The following is a 19,538-nucleotide window of genomic DNA, read 5'->3' as shown; positions in this document are numbered from 1 at the left end:
TAAATAAATAAAGTAAAGTAAAGTAAAATGTGCAGTGCTCCAATGACCTCATTTACACAACCAATTACTTGCCTGCCCCATGTTGTGTGCATCCCCATGTCGGCAGTTCCATAGATGTCTATTGGGATACATAGATCCATGGACACAGCTGTGTCCCAATGTGACATCCATGCATGTGCAAGGCCTCGGGGTTTGGGGACACGCACCCGCACCATATTAGGATACATTGGCTGTGTCTGTGCAGTAGACATCTATGGGACCGCCGACATGGGGATGCACACAATACCTGTGCATCCTGGTGCTGGCACAACACAGCCCTGCAGGGGGCACACATATTAGGTCACGTGGACAGGGACTAATTCATATCATAATTAAACATAAAACTTTTAGATGTTTGACTTGAAGGAGCAAATAGCTTTGTTAAAAGCTTGCACTGTAGAATGTATTGCTAATCCAAATACTGAATACTGAAACGCTCAGTTACTTACCCTTTTACTAACGAGAACCTGTCTGATTCATTTATCCTATTCCTAATAATTAAAGGTAGAGCTGACTACCTTATGAAGTGGCCCACAGTCACATGTTCCGAGGAGAGGTTTCGTAGCATCGATTTTATGACTTGGCCTCCTCTGTCTCAGATCATGACTCACCACAAATGCTTTGGACTCCCCAGTGCTGTTTATGAACCAACATTCTCAAGTATAAATTCCACATACTTCCAGAGTTATTACACAAACATTTCACCCAGTAGGACTCACAGCACTCCCTGTGTCTCCACTCAGAAGGAACAATCTGACACTCTCCACTTTCAAAGTTAACTTGTACATGAGCTGGCACACGGCATTTTCCATTTGCACAGAAACCATAAAGAATTCCATGGCAGGTGATTCTGGCAAATGATGCAAGAGGCATTTTCATCCTTGCTAGCATTCCTATTTGCTTTTCGCCTTCTATCTACACTTTAGTTTCATTTTACATTTTGCTCTGCGTATAACCTCTTCTACCATAACATTTAGGGCCAGTGCGCATTTCAATCACACAGGAACTCAGTCTGGGTTGCTGTGTGATTCCTATATGGCTCACCGCGGTGCGATTTTCAGCCTATTCATTTGATTGGCCTGAAATCACACTGGATTGCACCAAAACTTTTCAAAAAATGCACTGTACCAGATTGCATGGTACTGTATACCATGTGATCTGGTGCAGGCCAATGCATTGCGTTTGTGATCAGCACTTGGGGTGTCATTAGAATTATATTGACACCCAAAGCATTTGGCACACGCAGTGCATTTTTAACAGGGGGTGGGAAATGCAGAATTCCCGCACCACATTCTGGTGTGAATATGTATAATCTTCATATGACTAAAAAGGGTTATAAACCCTTGTGGTTTTTCACCTTAGTGCATTCTATGCTTTGAGGTGAAAAACCTCTTGTAGTGCACCAGCCCCCCACAGAGCCCCCCTTTTACTTACCTGAGCCCGACTGTTTCTGTGCCGGGGGGCGAGCACACCCATTCCAGCCGGTGTTTCAGGTCCTGATTGGATAGATTGATAGCAGCCCAGCCGTTGGCTCCCGCTGCTGTCAATCAAATCCAATGATGCGGAGCCGGGTCCTGCTGTCTGTGTCAATAAATGCAGCAGCAGGACACGGGAGCGCACTCACACGGGTGCCCCCGAGGCAGATCGCTTCTCCGACAGGGCACTCGAGAATAGGAGGAGCCAGGAGCACTGCTGAGGGTCCCCAGAAGAGAAGGATCGGGGCCACTCTGTGCAAAACCAAGTGCACAGAGCATATTTGTTGAAAAAAAAAAAGTTTACATATAATTTAAAAACCCTCTCCTATACTCAGTGAAGTGAACAGCCTCAGATGATACACAGAGATGAAACAAAACTCCCTACATAAGTTTTACATGTATATCTGCTGTCTTCATCTTTATATACTGTTTAGAAAGTGCACATTGTGTTAGGAGATTTTCTCTTCCTGTTCAACACTGCAGTGAAGCCTGGGCATACACCCAAGACAGCTGATTGGAGGAGGGGCACACACCCCCTCTCCTCATAGGTAGAGACATTTAGCTCTGATGAATAGTTCAGGGCTCTGCTAATCCATTTATAGCATCCTCCCCAACACAAAACTCAGGCTGCTTTTATCTCAGTTGACGGAGAACTTGTCAGTAGATATCAGGCTGATAACAGAATAACGGAGCAGGAGAAAGCTACGGGACATAGTGCTTTGAAGAGAGATAAGCAAACTCTGCAGATAGATGTGCCCAGCTCAAATTTCATGAATTGGGTTTACATTCACTTTAAATTTGAACTCAAAATTGAATTTCATTTAAATATCCCTCACTAGCCACTAGCCACAATTAATATAAATCCACTTGTGTGACCCAGATGCCTTTGCAAATCCAGTTGTTCCCTTGCATATGTAGCAGTGATATCATCACTGTGCTGTACATACAGTAAGCAAAGCAGTGGAAGGGACCCATCAGGCTCCTTCTCCCTTCAACTATTATTTCCCTGATAATTATTTTGTTTATTTCAATTTTATTAGCCATTCATTGTTACACTTATGTTTTTTAATCTGCTTTGTTGGCTACATTTTTTTAGTGTAGCATTTGAAATAAGTGATTTAACGGCAGGGTTACCAGGCTAAAATAAAGGAAAAAAGTGTGTAAAAAGTAAAGAAATTAAGACTTCCACTGTTGTGCTGTCTCTTTAGATAACCCATTGGTGTTCTGGGAATACTTGTCATATAATAAGTTATTTGTAAAAAAGAAAATGTATCAACAGTAAAACATTTTTTTAAATGTAGAAAATAAATGGAATATAAGACTCTACGTGCATGGAGTTTGATTACCTGCCATGCCACCAATTTGCTAAATAAAGCTGGCCATACACTACAGTTTTGTTCAACATTTTTTATTCAAAAGCGTTTGATTTTCTAATCGTTAGTGGGTTTCCTTGTGTTACTAGCATTGTACTTTCTAAAGTGTGATTTACACACGTTTGCGCATGTTGTGCCTAATGTGAACGGGGCCTTAGGCTATCCTCAGCTCGGTGCTGAGAACAGATACTCAAAAAACATGGCAAATATATCAACTGTGCTATTACGTGCTTTGTTAATAATTAACAGCTATATCTATCTGCGGCAGCCTGAGCTGGGTATTCATTATAAGCTCTGAACTCATGCACAAGACAGGTCAGCCTCCATTGGTGGAGGGGAATCTGTTACAAAAAATACTTGTACACCCTACTGATGAACTAGTTCCAGAGTAAGGGGTTCACTAACAGGGAAGTTTGTAAATGTGTTCACCGTCACCGACCACAGCCTATAAATTGGCAATTGGCCTCTTCATTCAGAGGCTTCTCAGATATTTACCTTAGTGATAAAATTCAGTTGAAAGGCGTCGTAATATGTTTACCCCAAATGTTGGATTGAAAATAAATATCATAATTGTGTTTCCTATGTTTTCCTTCATCTTAAATATATTTTATTTGTGCTAGTATTTATTAAGAAAATTGTGACCCAAACTTTCTATCATCCCTTCGGGGAGAATTTCTTTTACATGTTTGATGCATTCTTGGGATTGTTAGAATGCGCATTTCCTTCTTAGCTTTGGCTTTCTGGCTAGCTTAACAAAAACTGCTCAGAAGGTTTACCATTAGTAAATAGAAAAAGTACATAAAACTGAATCTATTCTTCTGTAAAAAAATAGTAAAAGTACCAATTTTGATTTGGAACTTGGAAGAACTGCATTACTAATTTCCTAATAATTTTGTCTATAATTTCTGTGTTTTTTTGTTACCCATTAATTAAAAAAAAAAATTTAAGATGCCTTATAAAACAAATCTGAAGGTGGTCAATCTGGTGTGTATGATTTCTGGCATAAAATAATTGTGTGCTCTTCCTTGGATGAAACAAATTTAAAGTGTTTGTTACCCTAAAAAGAAATAGAATGGATCCTGTTCCTTTAAAGTATGTTATACAGCACAGTGCTTATGCTGTGTAATTTGGCCCTTTCTATCATCATAAAATACCTGGCTGATACCTGGCTGATCCTGCCTGGTTCTGCCCTCCCCCTTGTAAACTGACCATGGTTTATCATGGCTGCTGAGCCTTGGCACAGTGGTCAGTTTACGTGCCTCCGTCATCTGCAGCTCTCCCGTGTTCTTTTCTGTCCTCTTTCCCCCTCCTCTCCCTGCCTGTCAGCTGTGTGTCAGTGCCCGTCCCTCTGCTCCTTCTGCTAAATCTGCTAAACTTTTAAATCTTAATACAATCCTCTGTGTTTCCTAATGACAGATGCCCCTGTGTATGTGCCTTACAAAATAAATTCCACCTATATATCTCTCCACTTTTCCTCCCGACTGATGTCAGTGGGGGGGGGGGGTGTTCTCGGCCCCGCCCACTCTAGCTGTAAGATCGGGAGAGGCAGCTTGTCACATAAGCACTGAGCAGCACTAGGAAATAAGGTATAGACTACATTTTTTAATAAGGAACATACACGGGGGCACCTGTCATTAGGAAACACAGGGGAATGTATAAAGATGACAGAGTGGCTTAACAACCACTTTAAGGTTAGAATCTCTTAAAGTATTGTTATTATTATTATTATTATAAAAGATTTATATAGCGCCAACAGATTGTGCAGTGCTTTACAACATGAGGGCAGACAGTACAGTATGGCTCATACACCATTATTGGTACATATCCTGTGGGTGGTAAAGCATGCCTGTAATCTGATAGGAAGACCACTGAGCCCTTACAGAAGGATACTTTTAGGGATGTATTTATAGAAAAGAATTGCATGTAAATTTATTCTGTGGGAATGGCACAAAAGCAAATGTTCTCAGGCTATATTCTCAGCAATTCAAATCTGTGAATGCAGAAAGTACCAAATTATTGCCACCAGATGACTCTGACTATCACAGAAATAAGTATACTCCTCTGCTCCATCTAGTGGCCATAGTGCTCTATTTTCCACATTTACACATTTGAATTGCAGAGAATATAGTCTGAGAACTTTTGCCCCTTCACACAGAACCAATTTACATGCTATTTTTTTCTACATCCTTAGAGGTGTCCTTCAATCTTACCATATTCAACCTACCCTATACACCCCTAATGTTCAGTTTAAATAGCAGGGCTGCCCCTACCGTCTGCTAGCTACTACGGAAGTGAAATTGTTTTTAGTGTGACAACATGCACAGGGTAGTGATTGTTAGGGTAGTCCAGGGTAGGTTAGGCCAGCCACTGTGCATTTCCTTCTTAGCTTTGGCTTCCTGGCTAGCTTAACAAAAACTGCTCAGAAGGTTTACCAGTAGCAAATAAAAAAAAAAAGACATTTTTTTATTTTTTCGGGTCATTCGCTATGATCACAATTCGTAAATTCTATAATTAGTAAATTCGAAAATTCGTAAATTCTAAAATCCAAAAATAGGAAAGAAAATACGAAAATCTTAAAGAATAACTAACTAATTAACAATAACCAACAATAACTAACTATTAAATTATAGGTATTGAAATTTCCTTTCAAGTTTGGCTGTTAGTGAACGCAACGAATACAAATTTATCCAAATTTACGAATTATCCGAAATAATGAATGCCACATCTAAACAAATGGAATGGAACAATTTAATAATAAATAATAATAAAAAGGTTTTATTATTATTATTGTTATTTATTAGTATTCATTTGTTAAAATCCATTTAGATATGGCATTCGTTATTTAAGATAATTTGTAACTTTGGATAAATTCATACTAATTACGTTCACATAGGCTGGATTCACACCTATGCATTTTTAGTGCTTTTTGCATTTTGTAGATTTGCACTACAGTCCATTTAACATGGATTCCTATGGAACACGTTCAGTAGTGCAAATTTGCAAAATGCAGAAAGCACTTAAATTGCATAGGTGTGAATCCAGCCTAAGGCCCTTTCACACGGGCGGATAGAATTGTGCTTTTAGCTGCGGACAGATGACGTTATCTACCGCAGCTAAATGCACACAATGCTTTCCAATGGTCCCATTCACATACTGCGTTTAGTGACGGTTTTGTTACATGCGGTTTTGTGCAGATAGAAAAAATAAAGTTGACTGCGTCCAGGAACGATTTACTGCAACTATCTGCACATAACTGCAGGTAATCGCAGTGTACTATTTCTCCTGCAGATAGCAGGGGCAACAAGGAAAGAAAAACAATAAGAAGCATGTCAGAAATGGCAAGAATTTTCCAAACGCAGCTAAACTCAGCTAATTGCAATGTACAGCTGCAATTGCACGCTGTGTCAGGATTCTCTGAATTTCAGAATAAGAAAAAATAACAAAACATGCTTTTAACAGCGGCAGAACAGCCGCCCGTGTGAACGGGGCCTTCCAGCCAAATTTGAAAGGAAATTTCAATATCTATAATTTAATAGTAAGTAATAGTTAAGTTATTATTAGTTCGTTATTATTTCAGATTTTCGAATTTCAGAATTTTCAAATATTCAAACGAATATTCTGAAAATTTTGTTAAATGCGGGTTTTTGTTCATTTGGATATTAACGAATTTGTCGAAGTTCATTAAAAATGAATTTGGAACTAAACTAATTGCACATGTCTACTAGGCTTTGGCCTGCTTACTGCAGTCTGAAACGCATAAACCTAATTTTATCTTGTGTTGTATCCAATAAAGATGTAAGAAAAACCACATCAACTATAACATGAAACTTTCTAGTTTACATGTACTTTTTTTAAAGTCCATCTCTTTTGCTCCCTTATTTATTAGTCTTCTTAGTCCCTGTGATATCATTATAGGTGTTCAATTAATTATTTTCACACTGGAGACAAGAATGGCAGAAAGGAAGGGGGGTTTCCAGGACTGCAGAGGGGATTGTGAGGAGACCAGTTATCATGCTCACAGAAAGTGGACAGTGTTTATCCGTCTCCACCACCAAAAATGGGGGCACTGAATGACAAAGAAATCAGCTTTGTATCATTGTTATGCAGCACAGGATCACCAGAGAATAAAAAGACGGGCGTGGGACTGTATTCTGCAACCTAAATAATTAACTAGAATTTTATGGTGCTAAAACTGCTGAAATATCTTGATATTTGATGATGATATTTGATGATATTTCTGCAGACTGCAACCTATGTTGCTATATTCTCACTGCAATAAATTTTTCATTCATCTCCACAAGTAATTTCTCATCACGGTTCATAAGCAGTGATGCTCTTAGGTTCAGTCTAAACACAGTCTGCCCAAACCCAGAAGTTAGCTGTCATTGGTGGGCTGATGAGCTGTGGGTGGGACATTCCCAGACTTGCAGCTGACATACACAAAAAAACTAGGCATGCTCGTGACATCAGTGACCTAATATGGGCATCTGGACCTGCAGCTCATTGGCCCAGCAACGGCAGTTTACTTCCAGGTTTGGACCAAATCCAAGTTGCTATTTCTAAGCAGAAGTTATCTAACAATAAGTACATTACAATGCGGTTGCTTTACCACTTCTCTGTTTTCTGCATGGTGTTAATCTGCAATTCTGTTAAAGAATAGGTAAAAAGAAAAAAAATGTGCATTTGCTTTTTTTTAGGAGCCTTGAAAGCATTGCACCAGCGTTTAGCAGACTGTGGGTGCCATGCAGAATCAATGAACTACCACAGCGCTCAACAGCACTGTGGTAGTTCTTTGAGAACTACAAGCTGGCAGCTGTAAAGGATGTTGGTACTTGTAGTTCATTCATTCACAGGACTCTGTGAATGAATGACGCAGCCATGTTGTGCTCTTTTCTGTTTCAATATGTTTATTGAATTTTTGGATAAGCAAGAGATTCATAAACAAGCTTGTTGATCGCCCGCGCAGGGGCTAGAAATGTGTAATAATTACCAATGATCAATATTGTTCACAATTATCCTATGACATAGTGAAAATAGGGGATGGTATAAAAAAATTAATACTGCATAAAATGACATATCCCCAAAATGGTCGCCAAAGGGGAGGCTCTTCTCCAGCAACCCCCCTCAATATGAGGGAACGGCAGGAACCAGGGTGGTAAGAAACCAGAAAGAAAGCAAGGCGAGTGAAAAGGCCGAGAGAGAGGGTCATAGATAGGAGAGGGAGGGAGGCAAAGGGAAAATTCGGACTCGGGAGCCCCACAGAAGGGAATCAGACAAGGCCCAAACAGGATGCTTGGAGTGTGGGGAACTCATAAGAGATCCATGGTTCCCAAATTTGGAGAAATTTGGCGTGTGAGTCATTCACAATACTGGACATTCGTTCCTGAAGCAACATAGCAGTCATACGTGTCCTCACCCCTTGGAAAGCTACGCGTTGGGTCTTCCAGGCTTGAGCTATAGTCCGTTAACCACTATAAAGAGGTAAGTGGCCAGCTGATGCTGTATGTTTAGTTTTTTCAAAAAAAGACAGCTGGTACAGGGAACTTCTGCCCATACTGCTGTCACACAGAGGCAGCGGATCCCCGACCGGCAGCAGGAGCAGATACATGTTACCTGTTCCAGCCTAAAAACAGGTAACATGTTCCCGAAGTTGAACATATTCTTTCAGCTAATTATTTTTACTGTACAGGATATCACAGTAAACAGTTTATCAAAAACATTAACTGCAAAAAGAAAGAAAACGCAAATTACCTATGCATTCTCCTCTTCCATCCAGATGAAATCCCTTGTTACACTCACACCGATAGCTTCCAGGTGTAGGTATGCAGCGACCATGCAAACACAGGTTTCGGAATAAGACACAGTAATCTGTCACAGGCTGCTGTTGTGTAAGGTTTACTGGCAGAACCACTGCAAAGAACAGTAAGAGGAAATAAATAATACATAAATTAGATTACAAGCACAATTCAGACATCTTGAAGTACTGACCCACATATTGTAACACCTGGGTTGCAAAGCAGAAGATAGCAGCATGGATAGCAATTTGGGGTAAATGACTGAAACATACAGCTGAATCTAAATCATAATATATTAATATTTTAGTACAGATCATTTTTTTTATATTTGTGTGATTCCAATAATAATTAAAAAAAAAAACCCAAGATTAAACACCGATCAGCTATAACATTATGACTACTGACAGGTAAGTGAATACCATTGATTATCTCATTACAATGGCATCTTAAAGTGGATGCAATATCATAGGTAGCAAGTTACCATGTTGTTTCTGAACAGAAAAAAATGGATAAGCATGACTTGCGTGACTTTGACAAGGGCCAAGTTGTAAATGCTACACAACTGGGTCAGAGCATCTCCAAAACTGCAGCTCTGGTGGGATGTTCGACCTCTGCAGTGGTCAGGACCAACCAAAGGTTGTCCAAGGAAGGAACGCTTGTGAATGCGGAAACAGGGTCATGGGTGGCCAAGGTTTATTAATGCAAGTGGGGAGTGAAGGCTGGCCAGTGTAGTCCAATTTATAAGAAGAGCTACTGTAGCTCAAATTGCTAAAAAAAAAAAAAAAGGTAATGCTGGTTCCGATAGAAAGGTGTCAGAACACACAATGCATCACATTTTGTTGCGTATGGGGCTGTGTAGCCGCAGACCTGTAGGGTGTCAATGCCGACCAACACAGCCAAAAGCACCTGCAATGGGCACATGAGCATCAGAACTGGACTACAGAAGAAAGATGGCATGGTCTGATGTATTCAGTAATGGTTTGCGGAACACAACACATTTAAAGTGTTGACTTGGCCTCCAAACTCTCCAGATCTCAATCTAATCTAGGATCTGTGAGATGTGCTGGAAAACAAGGCCAATTCATGGAGGCTCCACCTCACAAATTACAGGACTTGAAGGTTAAACGATTTGCTACTGATGACATGGTGCCAGATACCACAGCATACCTTCAGAGGTCTAGTGGAGTCCACGCCTCGATGGGTTATGGTCGGTGGTCAAAATGTTATGGCTGATCGGTGTATAGGTTTTAGTCTAAAAGGCTTTACAGACATTCAACAAGGAGAAAAAGGGCATGAAAAAGAATTATACAAATTAAGAAATAAGAGACTGCAGAATGTGTAATTTTTAGATATCTTGCAGCATTAAAAATGATGTCCCTGAATTTAAGATAAAACTAAATGGCAAATGCCCACAGAACCAGTGCCAGGGACATAAAGACTGGTGAAGAACCGGTTCGGTTGAGCATGGTGCTGGACCTCTGGACAGGTGAATGTCCTTTTTTTACTTTTTTTTTCAAAGAAGGGGGAAAAACCGCTTTAAAATATTCTCTGACCCCTGCATGTGGCTTCTCTAAGAAGTTGAAAGTGGATTGGAGAATAGAGATAACAGACTTTTCTAAGGCAAAAAAAAAAGCATAAGGCCCCTTTCACACATGCGGATGAAATACGGACATACCGTATATACTCGAGTATAGGCCGACCCGAATATAAGCCGAGGCCCCCAATTTACCCCCAAAAAAACTGGCAAACTTATTGACTCGTGTATAAGCCGAGGGTGAGACATGCCTGTCCATCCCTGTGTGTGTGTCCGTCCATCCCTGTGTGTCCGTCCATCCCTGTGTGTCCGTCCATCCCTGTGTGTCCGTCCATCCATCCCTGTGTGTGTCCATCCATCCATCCATCCCTGTGTGTGTGTGTCTCCATCCATCCATCCATCCCTGTGTGTGTGTGTCTCCATCCATCCATCCATCCCTGTGTGTGTGTGTCTCCATCCATCCATCCCTGTGTGTGTGTGTCTCCATCCATCCATCCCTGTGTGTGTGTGTATCCATCCATCCCTGTGTGTGTGTGTCTCCATCCATCCATCCCTGTGTGTGTGTGTCCATGTGTGTGTGTGTGTGTGTGTGTGTGTGTGTGTGTCCAGCCTACCTGTGTCCCGAGCCTCCGTCCCGTGCCTTGCCTCCTTGCCTCCGTCCCGTGCCTTGCCTCCTTGCCTCCGTCCCGTGCCGTGCCTTGCCTCCTTGCCTCCGTCCCGTGTCGTGCCTTGCCTCCGTCCCGTCCCGTGCCGTGCCTTGCCTTGCCTTGCCTCCGTCCCGTGCCTTGCCAGGATCGCCGCTCTTCGTCGGCGCCTCGGCGGCCATTCTAAAATTCAAAAGCCGCGCCTCCGCCTTCGCCTGTGATAGGCGGAACACTGAATTTCCCAGCAGCCTGTGTTCCGCCTATCACGGACATCGTCTCATCCTCGTCCGTAGTACGAGGATGAGCGGATGTCCGTGATAGGCGGAACACTGACTGCTGGGAAATTGAGTGTTCCGCCTATCACAGGCGGAGGCGGAGGCGGAGGCGGAGGCGGAGGCGCGGCTTTCGAATTGTAGTATGTCCGCCGTCTGTCTGCTCGATACGCTGATCGAGCAGTCAGACGGCGATGACTCGAGTATAAGCCGAGGGGGGCACTTTCAGCCTCAAAAAAGAGGCTGAAAATCTCGGCTTATACTCGAGTATATACGGTACTTGCATCCCTATGGGATAGCGGGTGTCTGCGGATGAACATCCTCTGACACCGATATCGTCCGTCTCCGCTATGCGATTCTGCAGACGGAGAAGAATCCTATTTTTCAACATGCATAAAACATGCATCAATGCACACATGTTTCAGCTGGAATTTTTACCTAACAGTGATTGCTAAACCAATTTTCCTATCGGTTTAGGAAATGTGGAGCAAGCTGAATTTTTTTGACAGTTCAGAAAGTGTGGTGCAGGATTTTCCTGTCAGCTTAAGGTGTGTCATGTGGGATGTTTTCGTCAGTCTGGTGAGGGTCTTACAGATTTTATGTGCTAGATTGTGGAGTGCAATGTGCCATTTGCCTATCAGTCTGGGGAGAGCAGATATTAGTCTAGGAGTGTGGTGCAGGATCTCCTTTAAGGATAATTCCACTTTAATGGGAAAAAAATGCAGCACGAGCTGTATTGTAATTGAAACTTTCCTTTTCAGTCTGCAGAGATTTAATTCACTGCAAATTCAATGCAATATAGCAACCTGGAACCATTCCATATACCGTTTGTGTATGGAACACCCCCAGAAATGTAATTTACTACTTGTGTGATTGGCTCACTGATTGTCCTAGAAATCTGCACTAAGATACAAGTCAGATTTTAGGCATACTCTGCAACAAAAAATGTATTTCTGGTAAGATACTCCCAAAGGAGTAATCATGTCCAAAAAGATGCAGACCCTGCAACTTTCTTCATTAGAACACTATAAGTGCATCAAATTTACGGTGGCAGGTCGGCACGACCCCCACGAACCATCATAGTTATACGTTTGCTCGCAGAATCGGGATAGCAGGCTGCACAGTGCGGGTTGCCGATTCTCATGGCCAACGTTCGGGATGACTGCCGGCCAAGAGTGATCGTGAGCACCAGGGGCAGAATAGGGAAAAGTGTGTGTAAACCAATCAATATACACTTATTGTGTAGAAGAATACGTATCGGCCTAAACTGAGAAAAAAATTAGCTTTTTTTTTAAAAAAAAACGGGGATATTTATTATAGCAAAAAGTACAAAATATTGTGTTTTTTTCAAAATTGACCCTATTTTTTTGTTTATGGCAAAAAAATAAAAACTGCAGAGGAGATCAAATACCACCAAAAGAAAGCTCTATTTATGGGAAAAAAAGGATATCAATTTTATTTGGGTATATCGTTGCACGACCGTGCAATTTGTTCTGGGGGTGAAGTAGTAGGATTTTTTTTTCTCAACAAAAGTGAAATTATTCTTTAAGTCTGAGAAGTGTGTAGCAGATGTTTCTATCATTCTGGATATTCCTGTCATCCTGTAGCATGCAGATGGTCATCACCCATCACAGATTGTGGCAAAAGGAGGACATGCTGGACCATTTCAGAAGTCCTTATTGTGGATGTGACCATGCTCTGCATTGTAATTCTACACAAACATTGACACACATGTGGGATATGCTTATGGATTTGTGTAGACAGAAGAAACAAAAGTGGGTCATGCTGGGGCTTGTAGCTTCACAGGAAAGGCAAAAATTTGGCAAGCTGGCCAAAACATGGCATTGATGAAGGTGATGTCATGTGGTGGCTACAGCAAGTGCAAAAGGGAAGTGAATATTGCTGGAGATTGTCAGAGACAGAGATTAAACAGCCTCAATTGATTCCTTTGTGCCATGTAAGTCAACCCATCACCATATTAGATAAGAAAACCCAATCTAGTATGCGGGAGGCATACAGATCAGTGACAGATCAGATAAGATCAGATAAACAGTCTGAAAGTTTCTTGATAAACCTGAATTCTAAAAGTTAGTCGAGGAGCAGTAAACACAGGGTAGGAAGTGAAAAATGTTGTAGGCAGGGCCTCATAGAAAACATTGAAAGGTATAGGTTTAATAATCCTGCTGAAGTCCCTGCATAGCAGTATGAGAATGGATGTCTGCTAAGGAACCCGCATGGCAGCTAAGAAGGCATTCACTATACTACAAAATTAGAACAGCACAAAGCTGAAGGCTGTACACAAATAACTCCAAGAGAATTTTGTTTTACATGTACAAGACATAACAACATTATAGGAAACTACATCTGATAACAAGCAGTCTCACTGTAAGTGGTTCAGACGCAATATTAGTAAAAGAGTCAAATATTTAATCTTATATAATCTTTTCAAAAAATTCCTGTACTTTTTATGTGACTATATATTTTTCTTGGAAAAATTGGTGTTCATTTTTTAGTTGGAATTAACCAGAACCATATAAGTGTACTTGCACACAGCTGAGTACTGTCGGTAATTCTTTTTTTATTTTGAACTACAAATGATATTTCTGTTGAGCACAAAAGATAACGGGCTGAATGTGGATCTCAGTTTTTGGAAATTACTATCAAACATTCTCCATTCCCTGATGACGTCAGACCTTTGACGAAACTATCGTCAGGTAGCCAAGGCCACACGTCCTGTACATGTGCAATTGCATTTCAAACCTAGGACTCATAGGTTTTTTTATCTGCTAGCATTGTTTGTTTTTAAGTTGCTATTTGTGTATTCGGGACTCGTGGAGTCCTCAAACAGTATCCTTACTATTTTTCTTCATGAAATCTTTGGTATTACAATATCACACGATTAGAGACTGACCACCTGAGCTGCGGAGTCTGCTGATAGGAGACACCCGGGAGATTTGGGAAGCCTATGACATCTGGATTTCTATGGTGGGGATCTGCGCTTTTTGACCTCCCTGCTAGGGAGGTCGCTGGGGATCCTGTAATCCTTCCATCTTAATAAAAGTGACAAAGAGGTGACGGGTTCCATGAAGATAAGCACAGTTAATTAAGTCACAATATTTATTTGGAGTTTTCTGTCACATTCTATGGACATTCTTTAATATACACTTTTTATGGACATTTTTTTCAATTACTTTTCACCAATTTCTCACTGTATATATATTTTTCAGGTTATTTATATGATATTTGGGATGTTATCTTTTGATTATATGTAAGTTTATTTATTGGTATTAGCCTTGCACTCTTTGCACTTCTAATTTAATGCAATTATTTATTATTTATGTCATAAGCACTGCACTTTTTCTTTTCTTTCCATTCCATAACTTCCCTCCTCATCTCTCTAGTGGAATAAAGCTGATCATACACTATGCATTTTTCAACTAATTCTTGAAGACCCTTAACCGCTCCTGAGGAAGCTCTATTGAGGAGAGAAACATGTTGAGTTAGATTTGATTTCTTTTCCTTTTTTTGGGGGGGGGGGGGGGGGTGGGGTAAATATGGTTCTTGTAGGAGGATGACCAAATACTCCAGTTACCCTATGGACTAACATTGAGCCATTTTAGGAGGATTCAGCAGATCCTTACCTCTTTGGGCTTTATTATATATCTTTTTTTTGAAGGGTGGACTGGTAGAGGTGAGATATTTGATACATACTGACTACCTCGACAGTTCTTTAACCTCATTATTTTGTTGGTGTTTCCCCTGCAGTGCTGAATATATTACTGGGACTGGTCAATACGGTGGCAGTGTTGATGTAATTATAGCCACAGTGACCAGGAATGCCAAGCTGTATTATATAACTGCAGAGTTGCTGGACTATTTTGGAATATATAGCCAAGAGGTATTTTCATGGGACATCCTGGTTTTATTATATGAGAGATACTTGCATCTATTATAATACAGGGTTATTACTTTTTTTATTTTGTTTTTTGCTATCATTGAACCTCTTTTTTATGGTGCCACAACTTTTGGCTGGAATTGGTATATAGTCTTTAATCACCCCCAACTTGTTTGGTGGATTTATGGAGTTCTGAGTCCCCACCCTAAGAGTATTGGATAACACATAAAATAGTTCCACCATCTATTTAAATCATAATAAACGTTAGGTAATTTGCCCTTCCCGTGACTTTGGTGCGTGGGTATGCACACTCCTGTTTTTGTAGTACAAGTCTTGAAGACCCAGATAAAATTTACACAGTAGGTGGACCTGTCACCCCCCTGAATGCCATCCTTTGAATGAAAAATTAGAGGAGCTGGATGTGCAACTCAACCCCCCTTTTTTAATTCCCATCCACCCTTTTTATCAAGGGCAGGTGCAGGGGTAATGTTCTTACCTAGTGTAGGCTAAAAAAAATACTTCATACGAGACACTGAGCACCATCATGTAACAACCCATTACAATTGTAATGTATCTGACCAAACTATGAATCTAAAGCGCAAAGAAGGAAACACATCACAATAAAGCTAACAGAATATATGAAATAAAACTGAAGTAGGTTCTTGTTTTACCTGGAGGAGCCCGGGTAGGAAATCCAGGAAAAACTTGAGGTGGAAACACAGGAGGGTAGCCTGGTGGCACCTGTGGACCTAATGGAGGAGGGTATTCTGGAGGATAGGGCAACCCAGGTTGAATAACTGGTCCTGGTTCCAGTCCAGGGACATGTCCAGGACGTGACCAAGACACTGTGCACAGTTTACGGTATTCCTCTAGATAAAAACAGAAACATTATTTTAAAAAATGGAAATACATTACTTTGAATTTGGATATTTAATTTCTAATTTTTTATTAATTCCCCCCCCTCCACCAGCACGTTTGTGATTTGTAGCAGTTTCTCTATTTTCACTGTGAACATTTGTACAAGCAAATCATATTACGCAGCAGCATATACATTGTTAACTATAAGATAAACTGTACATATACAATGGTTATTAACAAGAAGGTAAATCAAAATATTTAAAGGGAAAGAGTAATATAATTTTAGTGGGTAAATATTTGGAGTTTTCATTGTCAAGCTTAGTTTAAAGCCATTTTTGACTTCTGCACGTTGAAATGCATGCCTGTCATATTTTTCCTACAGTACTAAACACAGAGATTTGTAGATTGACCATTAGAGGGAGCTCAGTATTTGGCTCAACTCCACTAAACCGCATTGCTTAAAGTATATCTATTACCAGTTTTCTTTTCTCGTAGCTTTGGATAGAGCATGGTTTTATTACTGTCTGTGTCCCTTCTGAAGGAGATTCATCCTCTCTATCTGCTCTAATGACCATTGTCCCTGAGAAAGAAAAGTAATGGAAAATCCAAAATTTTACAGTTGGCACTGGCGCAACAATAAAAGAGAAATCTTCAAATGGGAACACCTGCTCCCTTGACAATTGTCTAAAATTGGATTTCCCTCACTTTGAAAATATTTCCTTTTGCTTTCTGTTGTGTCTATGGCAAGGGAGGTGAAGAGGAATCTGCCTAATGAGATGCAGATGGCAAGAAACTTGATGGGGTTTTACAATTCCCCACCATATTCAAAACGAAAAAAGTGTACGTATGAATGCATGTTCAAGTGTGTGTATACCTGAGTTTTTTATTTTTTAATGGAGTTAATTTTTTCCGCTTTCTTTGTCTCGTTGGCAAGAGTTACACTCACTTTCTTTTGTAAAGACAAAACAGGAAGTAAGGCAAACAATAGAGGCAGTAGTGTATTTTGATTTTGTGTTGCCCTAGGGCTGACTAAACTAGTGCACCCCTAATTTAAATATGACCCACCCCTTCCTGTCAAGGCCACACCCCTTGCTGTTTAAGACCCACCCTGGGGGGGGCAGCAATAGATTCCCTTAATTTGCCTAGATTTCCTCTCACTTCCTGTTTGGCTATGGGGCAGGAAGTGGAGGGAAACTCTGCAATAGGACAGGGATGGTAAAAAATGAACTGACAGGGGCTATAACCCTCCCTTACTCTATCCAAAATGAAAAAAAAAGTGTTGCCTATAGTTCTACTTTAAGCACAAATTTCTGATAATCTTATGGAGAGGACTAAGAAGATATAACCATGCCAATGGTGCAGCAGAAAATATATAGCACAGTAAGGAAGGTTTGAGTTCCAGGATGAGAGGATACTTAAAATTAGAAGCGGCGCCTCCCCCCCCCCCCCCACAGTTGCGGAATGTCAGCCGCCTGCATACCGGAAGCAGTGCAGCCGCTTTATGGGGGCGCTAGACTAATTTGCCTCTCAGCCCAGTCTGCCCCATAAGACTAGCACTACACTAACAGTGTAGTGCAAGACGGTGGGGTTCGTGCTGCCCCCCTGCAAAGTGCTGCCCTAGGCATGGGCCTTGTCAGCCTAGGCCAGGATACAGCATTGCATAGAGGTGGAAGGAAAAAAAATCTCTTCATTCCCCCATCATTGATTGGTTGATGGAGGAATACCTCCCACATGGCAGCTCCCAGTCAGCAGAACACAATGATTACTGCTAGTGGCTATAGTTGTAGGCAGTAATCACATGTAAAAAATCAGACAAGGAGGGTCTTGTACCCAAGTCGATCAATGGATCAACTTGGGTACAATTAGCCTGCCCCATAGATGGATCGAATTTCAGCCAGTCCCTGCTGAAGTGGCTGAGACTTGAGCCATCTATAGTTGACTTAAGGAAGTAAATCTGTACAAATTGAGTGGAAGTCCCTTCTTAGACAGTCCCCATTTGAAGATTTCTCCTTACCCCTTCCTGACAACTGTAAAAATTTGAGTATACCATCTCTCTCTGTTTTGGTGACAAAAGCCACAAACACAACGAGAGAAGATAAATCTGTCCAGCAGAGACAGAGACTGGAATACAATATTAACAGTTCAAATTTTTCCCCACTCTGTCCAAAACTAAAACAAAAGGTTTTGGTTATACATGCACTTTTACTTAAATTCCAGCTTCCCCCTAACTGGCCCTAAAATTGCCCCTTCCCCCCTCCTAACACCTATGCTAACTAATCTGTGTAAGAAAGAGGATATATTTACCTATTTTCAGCCCAATCTTGTCTTGTGTAGTGACTTTATTCACACATTTTTTTGAATAGGTAGTGGTACTAAGTACCCCATACTCATTCACATGGAGGGGGGGCTAAATCTAGGGGCCCCCCTTGTTATAGGGGAGATTCCAGATTCCAATAAGCCCCCCACCCGAAGACCCCCACAACTGCAGCCCAGGATTGTGGGGAAGAGGCCCTTGTCCCCATCAACATGAGGACAAGATGCTTTGGGGCGAGGGGGTTGCAAATCAAAACTAAACACATTTTTCCGCACATGTCCAATACATCATTCTTACATAGGTTACTTAGCATAGGTGTTATGAGGGGGAAGGGGACAGTTTTAAAATAATTAGGTGTATAGCCGGAATTCCACTTTAAATTAACCAGTCATACACAGATAAAATAAACAGGAATGTGCTTTTCATATGATTGAAAAACTGAAGCGAATATTCACACAATTATTTGCGTGAGGATCCTTAACGTCACTTCATTATAGAAAAACATCTTCTGACTATTAGTTGGAAAGTAGTAGTTATATCTGCAAAGTTGCTTGCTATGCATTGATATACTAAAAGAGCTCATGCTAAAGTGATGCTATCCTAAAAAAAAGAAATAAATAAAATACCAAAAGCTTTAAATACTGGCTCACCTTGGAAGCAAACATCTCCTCCAACTATGATGCCGCGTACACACGACCGGACTTTCTGGCAGACTAGGTCTGATGGAATCAGTCAGTCGGACAATCCGATCGTGTGTGGGATAATCCGATCATTTTTAATTTAAAAAATCTGACGGACCTAGAAATAGAACATGTTTCAAATCTGACCGACGGACTCAATTCCTAACAGGAAAACCATTCGTCAGTATGCTGGTCCAACGGACCAAATACGACGCAAGGGTAGCTATTGGCTACTGGCTATTGAACTTCCTTTTTTAGTCCCGTCTTACGTCATCACGTTCAAAACTAACGGACTTAGTCCGTTCATGTGTGGCCAAGTCTGTTTGTTCGCAGGTCCGTCGGAACTCCGCTGAAAAGTCACTCGGGAAGACCGACGGACCTAGTCTGCCGGAAAGTCCGGTCGTGTGTATGTGGCATAAGCCATTGCTTTGTGAGGTTGACTAAAATCAGATCTTTGGAAAGCCTGACAGCCTCGCCTAATAATAGGGAAGATGCATTTTGGGAGACATGGCGGCCTTGGACAGTGTACACATGTTCTGTGCAGTACCTAGGCTTAAGGCCGGCTACCCCGGGCGAGCTTGAACTCTTTTTGCATTGTTTAGTGGGCATTACTGTCTGTCTCTGGCTCTAGGCACTGGCTTGATTTCCGGGAAGAGGGA

At 41.2% G+C, this 19,538-nt stretch overlaps 1 protein-coding gene across 1 annotated transcript in view; it reads right to left on the bottom strand.

Annotated features, from left to right (window-relative positions):
* FBN1 (fibrillin 1) overlaps positions 1-19,538 on the bottom strand; it is a 353,319-nt gene that overhangs the window by 152,139 nt on the left and 181,642 nt on the right. The window contains exons 10-11 of the mRNA XM_077471569.1: positions 15,699-15,896; positions 8,639-8,797 (exon numbers count right to left, since the gene is read on the bottom strand). Of these exons, the coding sequence (XP_077327695.1) occupies positions 8,639-8,797; positions 15,699-15,896 (357 nt within the window). The remainder of the gene's footprint in view (positions 1-8,638; positions 8,798-15,698; positions 15,897-19,538) is intronic.

Source organism: Lithobates pipiens, unplaced genomic scaffold, assembly GCF_037356315.1.
Source record: "Lithobates pipiens isolate NorthernLeopardFrog02 unplaced genomic scaffold, aLitPip1_a1.2 Scaffold_8, whole genome shotgun sequence".
In the NCBI taxonomy this organism is placed as follows: domain Eukaryota; kingdom Metazoa; phylum Chordata; class Amphibia; order Anura; family Ranidae; genus Lithobates; species Lithobates pipiens.
This window is presented reverse-complemented; position numbering and strand designations above follow the sequence as displayed.